This window comes from Artemia franciscana, chromosome 13 (assembly GCF_032884065.1).
Source record: "Artemia franciscana chromosome 13, ASM3288406v1, whole genome shotgun sequence".
NCBI lineage: Eukaryota > Metazoa > Arthropoda > Branchiopoda > Anostraca > Artemiidae > Artemia > Artemia franciscana.
Window position 1 is genome coordinate 25,373,620 of NC_088875.1, and position 17,544 is coordinate 25,391,163.

A 17,544-nucleotide genomic window follows, 5' to 3' on the forward strand; every position below is an offset into this window, starting at 1 on the left:
ATCCAGTATCCCCTTCATGGAAATTCTCTTCCCTCATCAAAAATTCCTCCATGGAAAGATCCTCTAGTGCAATCCTCTACCCCTCGACCATCGCCCCCACACCAGAAAAAATCATCTGAAAATGTCTGTATACTTCCCATTAACAAATACTATATGTAAACAGTGTGCAAAGTTCATAACTTGCGGCCCTTTCCCCAGGGCGTGTGAGGGATTAAGTCGTTCTAAAAGCCATAGCTATTAGATTTTTTTAACTGTTTTGAACAAAATGGCTATCTCAAAATTTTAATCCAGTAACTTTGGGAAATAAATGAGCGTGGGAGGGGACCTAGTTGCCCTGCAATTTTTTTGATCATAAAAAAGGCAATAGAGCTTTTAATTTCCGTTCGAATGAGCCCTCTCGTGACATTCTAGGACCACTGACTCAATACGATCACCCCTGGGGAAAAAACAAAAAAAAACAAATAAACACACTTCCGTGATCTTTATCTGGCAAAAAAATTCACAATTCCACATTTTTACAGATAGCAGCTTGAAACCTCTTAGTAGGTTTCTCTGATAGGCCTATGCTGAATCTGTTGGTGCAGTTTTATTAATATTCTATGACTTTTAGGGGATGTTTCCCCCTTTCTTCGGAAACTAAGGAAAATTTTCTCATGCTCGTAAATCTTGATGGGTAGGACTAAACTTGATGGAACAAATACATTTAAAATCAACTTAAAAATACGATTCTTTTGATGTGTCTATTTGTATTAAAATTCCATTTTTTAGAGCTTCGGCTAGTATTCAGCCGGTCACTCCTTACTTACAGTTCGTTACTACGAACATGATTTTATTTCAACTTGTTGATAGATAGTCTATAATCTATGCATCCACCATAGGGAACAACTAAGGTACATAGCCATAGAACTAAGGGATGATCCATTCTTTTAGGTTGACTCATGATGGACTCACCGTGACATAATTCTAATAGGCTTGCCCATTTAGAGTCTCACGGGGTATTTCAGTATTTGCCCTTCATATACAAAATGATTTATGTTAGTGTAAGTTTTAATGTGGCTCATTATTTTCAGTTGAAAAATAACTTTTTTTGTTTAATTTCTGATAGTTTTTCAAATAATGTCCAGGCCTACCCAAAATATAATGCGGGCTACCGGCCCCATAAATCTCTGATTTATTGATGTTATAGTATGTATAATAATTGTTGCAAAATGATTTGCAGCGTCTTGATTTTTTCTAATTTTCATCTTATGAATTAATATTTTGGATGGTAAATAGAATTTTGAGCAAAATATGAACTTTGGTAATAGTTTTCGATGGAAATTAGTTTGTTTTTTTTTAGTAAGTCCTTAGTAATATTTTTACAAAAGAATCTCGGTCGGACGGAAAGCGGTAATAATATTCATTTGGGTGGAAATTATGCATAACTTTGGATCATCTAAGCGACTTAAGCCATCACAGCCTCTAGAATAGGCTTCTCAGATGCTAAAATACAATGTATACAATTTTAAGTACATTGAAACCTTGTATAATAGGAAAAGTAAAATAGGGAAAGAGAATTATTATGATTTAAAATTACTTAAAACAAATCTCCTGTAGGTTCTTGCCGGACCCCTTCCCCTAAAAGAAACTTCCTGGCGGGGCTCACGATACCCTACCTCACCTTTTTCAAGTTGGTACTTTTAGGTACTGCATGGAAAAAGATAGTTAAGACAGCATTATCATCCCTCCCGCCCTAGTACCAAAAATAAGCCCATAGACGTATGTTTTCGGGATTCAAGAGGGATTAAATATCACCTTCACCTTTTCCTTAAAACCCACTCAACATTTATCTGAAAGCATAATGAGAGTTGAGATACTTGTTCATTAAAAATACACATATTTAGGTTTCCTTCACCCCCTCGCCAACATACAAAATGATCCTCCATACCTTGTTCATAATAGCTGAAGCATACTTACACATCACCGTGCGTGATTTTATGATTTTATGAATGAAGTCTAAATGAGGGGAGATGAGAGATTAATTCCTACCTCCTCACCTATACTCTTTGAAATATTAAATAAAAAAACAAGTTTTTTCAACTGAAAGTAAGGAGTGACATTAAAACTTAAAACGAACAGAAATTACTTCGTATATGAAAGGGGCTGCTTCCTCATCAACGCCCCGCTCTTTACGCTAAAGTTTGACTCTTTCTCTCAACTCTTCTTTTTAAAAGAGTAAAAAACTTTAGCGTAAAGAGCGGGGCGCTGATGAGGAAGCAGGCCCTTTCATATACGAAGTAATTTCTGTTCGTTTTAAGTTTTAATGTCGCTCCTTACTTTCAGTTGAAAAAACTTGTTTTTTTATTTAATTTCTGAACGTTTTTGAATCAATACATGTTTTGATTTTGGCTCTCCGCAGAGGAATTTGCATATTTTTCTTTTTTTTTGGCTTAATGGCTTTCTCATAATTTTGATCGAATGATTTTGAGAAAAAAAGAGCCGGGAGGAAGCCTAGTTGCTCTCCAATTTTTTGGTTAATTAAAAAGGCAACTAGAACTTTTAATTTTTTACGAATCTTTTTATTAGTAAAAGATATACGTAACTTATAAATTAGCTTACGTAAAGAATTTTTTATTCTCATGTTTTTATTACACATATGAGAGGGTTCGCCCCCTCGTCAGTACCTCTCTCTTTACACCAAATCTTAAATTTTGTCCCAATTCATTAAGAATGACCCCTGAATCACAAAAGCCGTAGAATAAATAGTTGACATTACTAAAAATACTTTAGCGTAAACAGCGAGGTATTAGGAGGAAGTGAGCCCCTCATGTGGGTAATAATTTTTGTTTGTTTTAAGTTTTAATGCTGCTCCTTACTTCCAGCTGAAAAAACTTTTTCATATTTATTTTTTCATTGTTTTTTTTTTTAAATAATGCTAGTAAATCCTGCCCTCCCTTCATGGAAATTTTCTTTCCCCATGACAAATTCCTCGATGGAAAGTTCCCCCAGTATATCCCCCTCTTCTCAACCCCTCCCCCAACCAAAAAATCCTCCCGAAAACGCCTGTACACTTCCCAATAACCATTACTATATGTAAGCACTGGTCAAAGTTTGTAACTTTTTGCCCCTCCCACGGGGACTGTGGAGGAGTAAGTCGTCTCCAAAGACATAGTTATAAGGTTTTTCGACTACGCTGAATAAAATGGCCATCTCAGAATTTTGATCCGTTGACTTTGGGAAAATAATTAGCGTGGGAGGGGGCCTAGGTGCCCTCCAATTTTTTTGGTCACTTAAAAAGGGCACTAGAATTTCCGTTAGAATGAGCCCTCTCACAACATTCTAGGACAACTGGGTTGATACGATCACCCCTGGGGGAAAAAAAACAAAACAAAAAAAAACAAACAAATAAACACGCATCCGTGATCTGCCTTCTGGCAAAAAATACAAAGTTCCACATTTTTGTAGATAGGAGCTTGAAACTTCTACAGTAGGATTCTCTGATACGCTGAATCAGATGGTGTAATTTTTGTTAAGATTCTATGACTTTTACGGGGTATTTCCCCCTATTTTCTAAAATACGGCAAATTTTCTCAGGCTCGTAACTTTTGATGGGTAAGACTAAAGTTGATTAAAATTATATATTTAAAATCAGCATTAAAATGCGATTCTTTTGATAGAGTTTTGGTTTCTATTGAGCCGGGTCGCTCCTTACTACAGTTCGTTACCACGAACTGTTTGATTTATTTTAAGGCTGGCGGAGAGTTAGAAAATTTTGGCATTGAAATGCACTCTTAAAAGATCGGAAGCCGAAATGGCCAGCCACGACAAAAACAAAGAAATGAATACAAAGACAACAAACGGGTGTATGGCCAGTAAATGAAAGCGAAGAGAAAATCCAACAAATATATCACCCGTATATAACAAGGTGTCCTCAGCGTAAAAAAAAAAAAAATATATATAAAATACAACTAATATATATGTATATATATATATATATATATATATATATATATATATATATATATATATATATACCCTGTAAAGATCAAACATTTTCGCAACATTCAAATTAGCAGACGGATAATTTCTGGAGGTATGAGCCCTCGAATGATATGACTCAAAGCAGGGAATGAGCTAATGTGGTCCTTGATAAATTACAAATCAATTTCATTAGACTTATTGTAGGCTAATTTCTCTGGGGTTGAATAGGGTGTCTGAACAACATCAAACTTGCTTATCTTTGAAACCATTTCTTTGAGCTCTTTCAATGTGATTCTCAAAAAGGAGAAAATACTCGCAAAAGGATAAGTGATCTTGATGAAAGTTACATCGTCAAAGTCGGCATTTTTAATGTAATTTTAATATCAGGACGGATTCCCAAAAACCGGATAGTGTTTCAGACCTCAAAGGTCAATTGGCTCAAAGGACCATTCATCAAGGGCATCCTCAAATACAGCCTATGAAAAAAACTGGTTGCAAAGAATGCAAGGTCCTATTCCGAAAAATTAAGAATTTTACATTTTTTTTCGATACGAATGATCATGGCTACGTGTTTGTTTGTTAGTTGTTTTCTTCTAGGGTAAACTTATCAATCCAATTGTTGTTTTCTTCTAGGGTAAACTTATCAATCCAAAGTTTCTAGAAAATTTCGAGAAGGCTTATTCGAACGGAAAGTAAAATTTCTAGCGCCCTTTTTAGGTAGCTCCATTTTTTTTTAATACATTGTGCTTCAGCAAAGTTCCATTTTTCCTGCCATTTTGTGGCGCAAAACAAATTTGTCTCACAAAGGGGCAAATTGTTATATCGAGTATAATTTCTATAAATATATAATAAGCTTTCTAGTTCCAGAGGCAGTAATCCCGAACTGTGGTGTGTTCGTTTTTGGTGTGTTCGAACGACGTTTTGGACTATTTTGAACAAAATGGCTATTTCAAAATTTTTATAAGATGCATTTGGAGAAAAAAGGCAGAAGGAGGGGGAGTTGTTACTCTTCAATCACTTTTGATTCTTAAAGAGAGCATAATAAATTTTTATTTCCGATTGAATGAACTTCCAGCAAAGTGTATACGACCACACCTTCCATAAAAACTTTACATGTTAACGATGGGCTACTAGCATAACTTACAGTCCTTTCCGCCGGGGCTGGGGGAGAGGGAAGCTCAAACCTGGAGCCATAGCTATTTGACATTTGAACAATTTTGAACAAAATGGCTAACTCAAAATTTTCATCGGAAGCATTTAAAAAAGGCGTAGGGGAGGGGTTGCTTACCCTCTGATTGCTCTTGACTTTTAAAAATAGAGCTAGAACTTTCGATTTAAATCGAATGAGCCATTTCCGAAGTTTATATAATTACCCCTTCAATTAAATCCTTATATAATAACAATGGACAGCTTGCATAACTTATAGCCCTTGCCCTGGAGGCAGTGGGATGTTTTGGCATAATTATTTTAATTACTTAACCTTTGAACTATTTTTGACATAATAGCCGTTTTAAAAAGTTGATCAGATGCATTCGGGGTAAAGAGGGCGTGGAAAGGTGGGAGGAGAGAGGCTTGGTGCCCTTCAATCACATTTAACTCTTGACAAAGGCACTAGAAAATTTTATTTCCAATTGACTGAGACCCCTTCGAAGTTTATAACACCATCTCTTTGTCATCTTTGTAATCAAGTTTTGTCATCTGATCGTTTGACTATTTCAAACAAAAGGGCAATCTCAAAATTTGTATCGGATGCATTGGAAAAAAGAAGATTGGTGTGTGCCCGTCGATCACTTTCGATGAATCTAAAGAGAAAAATAGATATTTCCATTTTTCAATCAAATGAACCACCTCGGATTTTTACACGACCACCCCTTACATAAGACTCCATCTTCCCCTGAGGCATAACTTACAACACTTCACGGAGTCTGAGGAGTTTTGTTGACCCCTGCGTTTTTGTTATTTGATCTTTAAATTATTTTGAACTAAGTGATTATCAAACAATTTTTATCAGATGCATGTGGGAAAAATGGGCTGGGGGAGGGGGCTGTTTGCCCTCCACTCACTTTTGACTCTTAAAAGGGCACTAGAAATTTATATTTAAAACCGATTTAACCCACTCCGAAGTGTATACTACCATCCCTTCCATAAAAAACCTTATATGTCCCGGGGCATAATTTAAAACTCTGCCCCCAGGTTCTGTGGGCTGTGCTATTCCTGTAGTCTTTGTTATAGAATCTTTGGTCTAGTTTAAACAAAATGGCCATAAAAAAAAATCGATCAAACGCGTTTGGAGAAAAGAAGGCTGGCGGAACTAGGGGGAGAGGACTAGTTGCAACCGGATCACTTTTGACTCATTAAAAAAGGAATTAGAATTTTTGATTTCTAATAATTTGGGCTCCCTTAGAGGTTTATACAACCACTTCTTCCTTGAAAACTTTATGAGCCCCCAGGCCATAAGTTACAACCCTTCCTCGGGCTCTGGGAGGGGGTATGCTGGCCCCGAAGTTTTTGCTTTCCGATCAGTGGACTATTTCAAACACATTGGCAATCTTAAAATTTTAATCGGATGCATTTGGGGAAAAGAAAGTGCGTGTGTTGGGGGATGCCCTCCCACCCCTTTTGACTCATAAAAAGGTAACTAGAACTCTATTTTCCCGTCAAATGAACCACCTCTGAAGTTTATATGACCTTGTCTTACATAAAAACCTCATATGCCCACAGGGCATAACTTAAAACACTTGCCCCCGGGCTCTTAGGGTTTTATTTTTACCCTGAATTTTTTATTATCTGATGTTCGAATATATTTTAACAAAATGACTATCTCAAAATTTTTATAGGATGGGTTTGGGGGAAAGGGTGTGTGTGGGGGTGGGCTCGTTGCTCTTTGATCTCTTTTACTCTTTAAAAGTGAACTAAAACTTTGAATTTCCAATAAAATGAGCCCTCTCTGAAGTTTATACAAGCATCTCTTCTATGAAAACCTTATATGCCCTCAGGGCAGAACTTACAATGCCTACCATCAGACCCTAGGGGGGTTTTTTCGACCCCAGAGATTTTATTATCTGATGTTTGAACGATTTTTAACAAAACGGCTATCTCAGAATTTTTACCAGATGGATTTGGGGGGAAAGGGTGTGGGAGGGGGGGCCTAGTTACCCTCTGAACTCTCTTGACTCTTAAAAGTGAGTTAGAACATTCAATTTCCAATAAAACGAGCCCTCTATGAAGTTTATACTAGCATCCCTTAGAACCATATATGCCCCCAGGGCAGAACTTTCAACGTTTGCTCCCGGACCCTGGGTGGTTGTCTCGACCTTTTTCTTTTACCATCATTTTTACCATACATTTTTTTTTACCAAAAAGAGTTTTCTTTTACCATCTTTGAACAATTTTTATCAAAATGACTATCTCAAAATTTTTATCGGATGGGTTTGGGGGAAAGGATGTGTGCATGTGGGGGGGGGGGCTAGTTGCTCTTTGATCTTTTTTACTCTTTAAAAGTGAACTAGAACTTTAAATTTCCAATAAAATGAGCCCTCTCTGAAGTTTATACAAGCATCTCTTCTAAAAAAAAATTGTAAGTTAAAAATAACTTACAATGCCTACCAGCCACTAGACCATAGGGGGTTTTGTCGACCCCAGACTTTTTATTATTTGATGTTTGAGCTATTTTTAACAAAATGGCTTTCTCAAAATTTTTATCGGATTGGTTTGGGGGAAAAGGGTGTGGGGGGGGATAGTTGCCCTCCAATCTCTTTTGACTCTTAAAAAGTGAGCTACAACATTCGATTTCCAATCCAACGAGCCATCTATGACGTTTATACCAGCATCCCTTAAAACCATATATGCCCCAAGGCAGAACTTTCTACCCTGGGGCAGAAAGTCATTCGTTCAGCACACAAAAGATAAAGGATAAAAATCCTCAAGAGTCATCGATGGCGCAGAGGGCGTCAACAATAGTCAACATTCAAGGCTTTATCTATGGATGGGGGGGTTAGAGAGTTTGACCCCCCTCCCCCCCAAAAAAATTGTTGGACTAAATAAATGTAACAAAAATACATTTAAAGAAATTTTCAATACTTTTTCATAGTTTTTGTATCCCCTCCCCAACCCGACACAAAAAAAAATCATCAATACGCTGTTACAAACATTACAGTCGCCGGATCCTTTTTACAGGGAAAAATAGAAAATCTTTCGTGTAGCTTTACGGCAGCCGGGATTGAACACCATATTGCACCATATTGCCAAGCAAAGATAAATTCACTGTGGTACCACAGGAACTGTCAAAAGAAAATAAATATCACAGAAGAGGCATTTATATCAAACTAGAATATACTAATGTCTCAAACTACAAACAAATATTATTTTTTTCAAATCTTTCAGCGTTTGCTCTCTCGATATGTTTATATGAAAAGGTGTTTATTTTAGCATAGTAATTAATATCGGCACTAAACTCGAATTTTGTTTATTTTCTCAAGCTGAAACTTGAGCATTGCTAAGGTAAGAGTATGAGAAGGAATGGTTTGGCATTCCTGGAACATTTTTTTTGCCCAAAAATTCTCTCCATGTATTCTGTGCCTGTTAAATTGTATTTTCATTATTTTTTGTGTCCTGGATGCTGCTTGCCAAAATTGTAACACCATCATATTATATCAGGAAGATATTAATTAAAAGCTTTCTTTTAGAGCTTTTATAAACTGCTTTACAGAGGAATGTATATAATTTATGGAGATGATGTATCCAATAAATAAACTGAGTTGTAATTTATAGGCTGGTTTTTATTTAAGTAAATCTATTTATTTCTGTTTAAATGTTTTTGTGTGAAATCTGGTGATGGCGCAAATTTTTTTAAATACTATAGAAATACATAATACAGTTATGATTTAGAGATTAAGGTCAAAATTCTTAAAATTAATAGTCACCTTTCTAAAATTGATTTTTTAAAACATTTTCCAAGAAAAAAAAAAGGATTCATGGAGTTTTTTTTTCAATATTGTGATACTCGAACAAGAAAAACAAAACTTCAAACAGGCCATCAGGCCTCGGGGCATAGAGCTATTCCCAAAGTGCATATAAAGTTTATAGAAAGCCTAGTCATATAAACTTCGCAGGGGGCTCATTGGTTTGGCAATCAGAAGCTCTAGTAACTTTATAAGAGCCAAGATGATCAAAGGGCAGCCAACCCCCTCACACACGCGCACACACACAAACACAAGTCGTACTGTCCCAAAATGCATCTAATAGAAATTTTGAGATAGCCATTTTATTCGAAATAGTCTAAATATCATATAACAATGTTTTTGGGGTTGAAACGAACCCCCAGAGTCTTGAGGAAAGGGTTGTAAGCTATACCCCAGGGACATTTACGATTTTTATGGTTGGGATGGTTCCATAAACTTTAATGACGCTCATTTGGTTGAAAATTTGAAGTTCTAGTTCCCTTTTAAGAGTCAAACGTGATGGAGGGCATTTCGCCCCCCTGACAAACCCTCTTTTCACCAAATGCATCTGATTGAAACTATTAGATAGTGACTTTGTTCAAAATATCCCAAAGAGCATATAATAATGCCCCTAGGATTTACTACCTCCCAGCGCCCTGGGGATAAGGTTGTAAGTTATACCACAAGGTATTACTTACAATGAAGCTTTTATGGAATGGACGTTCGCATGAACTTCAGAGGGGGGACATCAACCATATTTTTGGAACGGCTTAACATGTCAAGGTGAAACTTCCAGGGCACCATGAAAGCCATGTTCGACTGACCAAAAGGTAATATGCACATGCTGCTACCGCTAATAATACTGCCTCTACTACTGCTAATATAACACTAATACTAAAACTACTTTTAGTACCACTAGAACTATTGTGGTAAAACTACTATTAAGGCTGTGTCTTTGAAGGTAAAATTTGAGAAAATATCGATGGCAAGTTGAAACTAACGAAAGAAACTATGTGGATTTAGATTGTGAAAATAGCGTCTCTTAAGAACTGATTTATGCATTAAGTTGAAACTCTCAGAGAATACTTAAAGGGGAAGATCAATTGACCAAAAGGCACTAAGGTACACCAAAAGTACACTACTACTACTACTGCTACTGAAACATTTATTAGTTCTACTACTACTATTACTATATCTCCAATTACTGCTTCTATCGCAACTACTTGTTAGGCTAAGGGCATTATGATGAAAATTTCAAAAAGTATATGATTATTCTGGTTATCAAAAGACTAAATTGACATTATTATAGCAACGGCTATATACTACTGCCGTGACTACTATCACAACTATGCCTAAGGGTATGAAGGTGAAATTTTAAGAGAATATTTATGAAAATTTCTGTTGTACAGATGAGAACCTGCCATCTGTATGCAGGTTGTCAAAATGGCATATCAGAAATATCCTAGGAACAGCTTCGTACGTGAAATTAAAACTGACAACGCTTTTTGAGGGGAATGTTGAACTAACCAAAAGACAATATTTGTGTCATAATAATACAGTTTCTACTACTACTACTACTACTACAACTACTACTACTGCTACTTTTATTATTATTATTATTGATACTACTACTACTACTACTAAAGCTAAGACTACTATTAACTCTACTCCTACCACTTCTACTATTCCTACTGGTGCTACTTATGCTATTATTGAATCTGATGATATTAAGGCAAAGATTTTGAGCAATACTGTAACTGCACTGAAATCAATCTAAACACACTATGCCCACATAGGTCATCAAGAGGAAGTATCAGCAATACTTCAGTACTGGTTGATGGTGTTAAGTTAAAAATTCATCGTGTATTGAAGGTGATGATGAAAAAAGGTGCTATGTGCATACTAATACTAATGCTACGACTGCTACTACAACTATTGCTACTAGACAAGCCAATGTTATCAAGGTGAAGGTTTTAAGTAATACTGAGGCGGATGCTCAATTAAATCAAAACGAACTATAATCATGTAGATTTTCAATAGGGTCACAAAGTAATATCACAATAAAGGTTTACATTATAAACTTAGTCTTTTCAGGATAAGATGTGACAGATTTAGAACTAGACAGAAGATACTATGTGTTTACTTCTACTGTTTCTGATACTTGATACTACTTTTAGGGTTTTTGTGACTAATGACCCTTAAGGGCTTTAAGTTGAAAAGTTCGGGGGGGGGGGGTAAATTAAACAAAATAATTATACGCATGCAAGTATTAATACTGAGGCAGATTCTGAGTTAAATCAAAACGAACTATGATAGTGTAGATTGTCAATAGGGTCACAAAGCAATATCACAATAAAGGTTTACATTATTAAGATAGACTTTTCAGGCTAAGATGTGACAGATCTAGAACTAGCCAGAAGACACTATGTGTTTACTTCTACTGTTTCTGATACTTGATACTACTTTTAGGGTTGTTGTGACTAATGACCCTTAAGGGCATTAAGTTGAAACGTAGGGGGGGGGGGGTAAATTAAACAAAATAACTATGCGCAAGCAAGTATTAAAAGGACATACAAGCAATATCGTAGGCAGCGCTTTTCTATCATAGCAATTAGTATCTTTGATACTTTGAAGGAGCTAATTTGGTTGTAAATTAAAAGTTCTAGTACCTTTTTAAGACTCAAAATTGATTGGAGGGCAACTAGCCCTCCTCTTTAGCTCATAATTTTCTAAACGCTTCCAATCAAATATAAGATAGCTATTTTATTCAGCATAGCTGAACGGTCTTTTAACCATATCTCTAAGTCTATTACGTAGATTACACCCCCACAGCTATAGAATTTCCCCGTTATGTTCAAAACTAAATGTTGCTTTAATATTAAATCAAAATGCACTGTGTTCATGCTAATTGCCAAAAAGGCATCTCAGCAGTATCCCAAGAACGACTGAGGGTATTATGTTCAAACTTTCGGGGCTGCTTCTGTTACTACTTCTGCTCTTAAAATTTAACCAAATAAAAGAGTGTAAGTGTATCCAAGCTGTCAAAGAGCATAGATAGATTTTTTTGCGAATGGTATCAAGTTATCTATTTCAGGTCATCTAGAGGAGGTATAAAACTTAAATTAAACACTACTATTTGTGTTCAGACTTTCAAAAGGGTATATGTTGTCAAAAAACTATTGAAAAATTCTCTTCAGCATACAAATAGCAGGCCAAACGATAAATAAAATAACCAAAAGATTTTTAAGTACTTTTTCTTTTTCCATGAGAAGACTATGTCAATATGAAACGAACAGAAATTAATAAAAAAAAACATCTTCCAAAAATAAGTTTTTCAAAGAAAAGTAAAGAACTCCATTAAACCAAAAATGAGCAAAAATAAAATCAAAGAATCTACCACAAATCTGTATCGATAAATAAACGAAAACCAAAACAATTAGAAATTACAATAGATAGCCGACTCAAAACGAGCAGAAATTATTATGAGTAGGGCTCAAAACCCCTATGCCTTCCCAAGCCCAGAAAATAAATTGTACTTTACTGAAAAAATATATTTTGAATGTTTTCAATTTTATAAATTCAATATATCAAATATTATTAACATTTTAGTTAATAAATATCAGTATATGTATATTAAACTGACAATGCATATTCATTTGTATTTTTTCGGTAAAGTGCAAATTATGTTCTGGAATTAGAAAGGCATAGGGGTTATGAGCCCTACTCATGCTAATTTCTGTTCGTTTTGAGCTTGACTCGGTTATTTACTTTTTTCTCATTTTGGGTTTAATGGAGTTCCTTACTTTTCTTCGAAAAACTTAATTTGTGGAAACTGTTTTTTTTTTAATGAATTACAATAAAAAGCCAAGTCAAACTTAAGGCAAAAGGAAGTTGTCACAAATAAGAGTGCAGCTACCACATCGTCAAACACTACAAGGGCTATACTGACATTTCTGCTTCACTGAAAATGATTACTACTTCGCTTTTTTTTCGTAAGATCAATAATAATAACAACAAAAATATTCCAAGGCTAATCAAGTTTTGTAACTAAGAACTACAATAAATACTGTTGAGACATCCGCTCCCCTCAAACCTTCTAAGCGTTCTTACGGTCATTCGAGCTTTGTTAAAGACAAAATGTATTTCGGACATTGAATTCATTATTTGTCAAAATACCAAAAAAGAAAAGAAAATGACCATACTAAAAAGGCTGCAGGAGAAAAAGAAACTATCTCTAAGAATAAATACGCCTTCAACTCAATTTCAATTTTCAAATCACCCTGGCTTTGTCAAAAGTTTTCTTTTTGATTTTATTTTATTCCAATTATACAAAAATGATGCCTAAGGATTTCTGAACAAACATTGTTAATTTTTGAAGAAATGTTTTTTAACAATATTTTAAACTTTTTAATTAATAAATGATGCATCAATACATTTTATATATATTTAGAAGGAAAAAAGTAGCTATTAAAATTTATTCCATATCAGGCTAACGAAACAAGATTGACTATTCCAAATATAATGAAATCGGACAAACAAATTCCCAGAAGCTTGCGCAACTTATAATATAAGCCGCTTGAAAAAAAAGGATTATGGTCCTCCGTTTCCCTCAATTTGGGAAAAACAGTATTATTTTCAGCTTTTAGTGATTTTTTTAATTTTTAAAATAATTTTTCAAAAAGTATAGCTTTCAATTCTAATTAAAATCCCATTTATCCTTCGCTTTGAACATTTACAAGATACACCTCCGAATTGTCGAAATTTTCTATCTTATATATGTATATATGTAGTAAGGCGAGAAAACCCCCCTTTCCATACTTCTCAAGAAATGCCCAATCAATTACCAATAAACTTTGTCAAGTGCCAAAAGTAGTAGTTAACCCTGAGTTTCGTTTACAAGACAGTGGGGATACCTGCACCTGAGATTTGCCTTCCAGATATTTTAACTCCTATATAGCGCCAATGACATGATATTGTAATTGTTAACACAGCCACTGGATGATCAAACAGTTCGTGGTAACGAACTGTAGTAAGGAGCGACCCGGCTCAATGGTAAACGAAACTCTAAAAAATATTATTTTGATGCTAAAAGATACATCAAAAGAACTTAATTTTCATGCTGTTTTAAATATATAAGTTTCATCAAATTTAATCTTTGTCATCAAAAGTTACGAGCCTGAGAAAATTTGCCTTATTTTGGAAAATAGGGCGAAACACCCCTAAAGTCATAGAATCTTAACGAAAATCACACATTCGCATTCGGCGTATCAGAGAAGCTTATAGCAAAAATGTCAAGCTCCTATCTACAAAAATGTGGAATTTCGTATTTTTTCCCAGAAGAAAAATCACGGGTGCGAATTATTTGTTGTTTTTTTTTGTTTGTTTTTTTCTTTTCACCAGGGGTCATCATATCGACCAAGTGGTCCTAGAATGTCGCAAGAGAGCTCATTCTAACGGAAATGAAAACTTCTAGTGCCCTTTTTAAGTGACAAAAAAAATTGGAGGGCACCTAGGCCCCCTCCCACGCTCATTTTTTCTCAAATTCAACGGATCAAAATTTTGAGATAGCCATGTTGTTCCGCATAATCGAAAACCGTAAAAACTATGTCTTTGGGAATGACTTACTTCCCCACAGTCCCTGGGGGAGGAGCTACAAGTTACAAACTTTGACCAGTGTTTACATACAGTAATGGTCATTGAGAAGTGTACAGACGTTTTCAGGGGGGATTTTTTGGTTCGGGGGGTGGGGTTGAGGGGAGGGGCTATGTGAGAGGATCTTTCCTTGGAGGAATTTTTCGTTGGGAAGAGAAATTCAATGAAAAGGGCGCAGGATTTTCTAGCATTACTATAATAAAAACAATGAAAAGATAAACATGAAAAAGTTTTTTTCAATTGAAAGTAAGGAGTAGCATTGAAACTTAAAACCAACAGCGATTATTACGCATATGAGGGGCTCTAAAAATACTTTAGCATAAAGAGCGAGAGACACTATGAGACACAAACCCCCTCATATACATATACGTTATTATACGTTATTATACGTAAGTTACGTATAATAACGTTCGTTAAAAATTAAAAGTTCTATTTGCTTTTTTAAGTAACCGAAAAATTGGAGGGCATCTAAGTCTCCTTCCCCACCCCTTATTTCTCAACATTATCTGATCAAAATTAAGAGAAAGCCATTTAGCCAAAAAAAGAATGAATATGCAGTTTTTTTTTAATAATTTATGTGCGGAGAGCCAAAATCAAACATGCATTAATTCAAAAACGTTCAGAAATTGAATAAAAAACGATTTTTTTAACTGAAAGTAAGGAGCGACATTAAAACTTAAAACGAACAGAAATTACTCCTTATATGAAATGGGTTGTCCCCTCCGCAATCCCTCGTTCTTTACGCTGAAGTTTGACTCTGTGCCACAATTTTACTTTTTAAAACAATTAAAAGCTTGAGCGTAAAGAGCAAGGGATTGCGGAGGGGACAACCCATTTCATATAAGGAGTAATTTCTGTTCGTTTTAAGTTTTAATGTCGCTCCTTACTTTCAGTTAAAAAAACTAATTTTTTTTTATTTAATTTTAAGGAAGGACCTAAGTTCCACCCCTTCATATAAAAGAAATTTCAAGAAATTTTCCGGGGCGACAAATTTCTATTCTTGAAATTGTTTATCTATGTGTGTTTATTTAATGATTTTTTATTTATAGTCAACCACGGTTTCTTTCATATTTTGAATCCTATTTGAACGTCATATTTATATTTTATGTTGCAACATTTTTGATGATAGAATAGTGTCTTTTTGTTTTAACAATGTGTCAGAATGCCTTTAATGAAAAAAAAAATGTAATTCTACCGAGAAAATGTTGCACTCGCAACACTGATAATCACCCGAGATTCAAATGGTATTACAAGCCCATTCTATTGGGCCTGTAATAACAGGCTCATGTTCACCTCCCATCGTAGTGAAAACAACCATTTGCTAAACAAAAGGTCAATTCCTCCATTTTGTTCTGCTCTGGCCAAAGGCATAGTTGAACTAGAGCTCTATGTCAAATTAAACAAGAGAGGGATGAAAGGAGGATGGAAGCAAAGACATACTTTGTTGAACAAATCCGGAGTGAAAACACAAGTTCACGTAGATGGTTGACTTTCATCCAGCTCATATTCTCGTGAAAATAACCTTTACATTCCATCATGTAGGTTATCACATTGCCTAAAGAAATATAAGATCCATTTAATTTGACATTAAACACCGAGAATTGTTCCACGTCTATTGATTTTGGTGTAGGGTCAGTGCTTTACCTTTTATCTTCTTATTTTCATTTCTTTGTTAGTGTCATTTTTGACCGTGTTATTTAACAATATTTTAAATCGATACCAATTAAATAGCCTATACCAAGGCCTATACCCAGGAATTTTAATGACCTATACCATGTTTTTCTTCAATTTTAATAGTGTTTCTTATGTTGAATTCTGATACTTTTCACATTCGTGAAATTTGGTCTTTTCTTGCTGGTAGCCTTTTCATACCGATAATGATTTCCCAGGGAACTACTTATGAGCGATACCAATACTTAACCAGACCTTCATTATTCAATGGATAGCTGCTATCTGGCTATTGAGTTTTTGACGAGCGATTTTTCAGCGATCAAAAAACTCCTATTGGTACCGCCAAAACTAAAAGAGAACGGTAAATTTTAAATTTATACTCTCGCTCAAGTTTAAAATATGTTGAGAAATTTACCTGAAGAGTGCGGGCAAGCTCAAATATCCTTTCAATTTCAGCCTGTACTTCAGCAATACAGGATGATCTTGACGCAGTTCTTTCCATCAATGCCCTTTTATTTGGGTTATTTAACAAAGAACGTTTTGCTAGTGAAATATCAGCACTCACACGGGTAATAATCACTTTACCTTCAAACCTATGCTTTAAAAAATCAAACAAAGCCTTTTGCATCATATCTGTCACTTCATACCCTTTCAGGGAAGGTCCAACTAATACCACAGGTCGCATGCTTGGGACAACGTCGTATGGAGGTAAGATTTCTTGCTTTTTGAAAAAAGTCTTTTTCTTTTCTTTGGATTTTCCAAACTTGCCGTTTCCTATAGAGTCGGAATCGTCACCTGAAAACGAAAATTCAGTTTTTAACATTTCAAGATCAAAGCAAAGAGAATTAGAAATTGGAGAAAGTCCAAATTGCAACGAGAATGTTAAGTGATTATTCAAATAAAATTAAAAATAAGTATTAGCACCATCGTCCACAAATAAAAGAAAAATAAATAAAAGAAATTAAAAAATTAAGTTTGAAACTAAGCGAGATTAAATATTAAATTTCGCTGGTTAGCAATATTTGGAGAGCTCATACAAGTATAAGGCATTAGCTATTTTCGTTCTTTATTTTTGAAAGTTCACTTATGAGCGAAACACTTAGGAGGAAATTTCAAAAGGTGGGCAACTTCATTACTGTGGTACACATCGTAAAATAAGCAATAATAATGGCTTTGAGCCAAAAATGAGCAAGTTTTGATCAACATCGAAAAAAGCAGGAGGCACAAAATTGGTCAAAAGCCCCTCAGCCCCCCTCTTCTCTATTCTTCCTGTCATCTTTTATCCAAAAGGTAGAGACTATTTGCATCTTGTTTGAAACAG

The 17,544-nt window shown here is 35.1% G+C and overlaps 1 protein-coding gene across 7 annotated transcripts in view; it reads right to left on the reverse strand.

The window, feature by feature from the left end:
* LOC136034714 (voltage-dependent L-type calcium channel subunit beta-2-like) overlaps positions 1 to 17,544 on the reverse strand; it is a 179,845-nt gene that overhangs the window by 41,903 nt on the left and 120,398 nt on the right. For all 7 annotated transcript variants that reach the window (XM_065716063.1, XM_065716067.1, XM_065716064.1 and 4 more), the window contains one exon: positions 16,639 to 17,018. In XM_065716063.1, the coding sequence (XP_065572135.1) occupies positions 16,639 to 17,018 (380 nt within the window). The remainder of the gene's footprint in view (positions 1 to 16,638; positions 17,019 to 17,544) is intronic.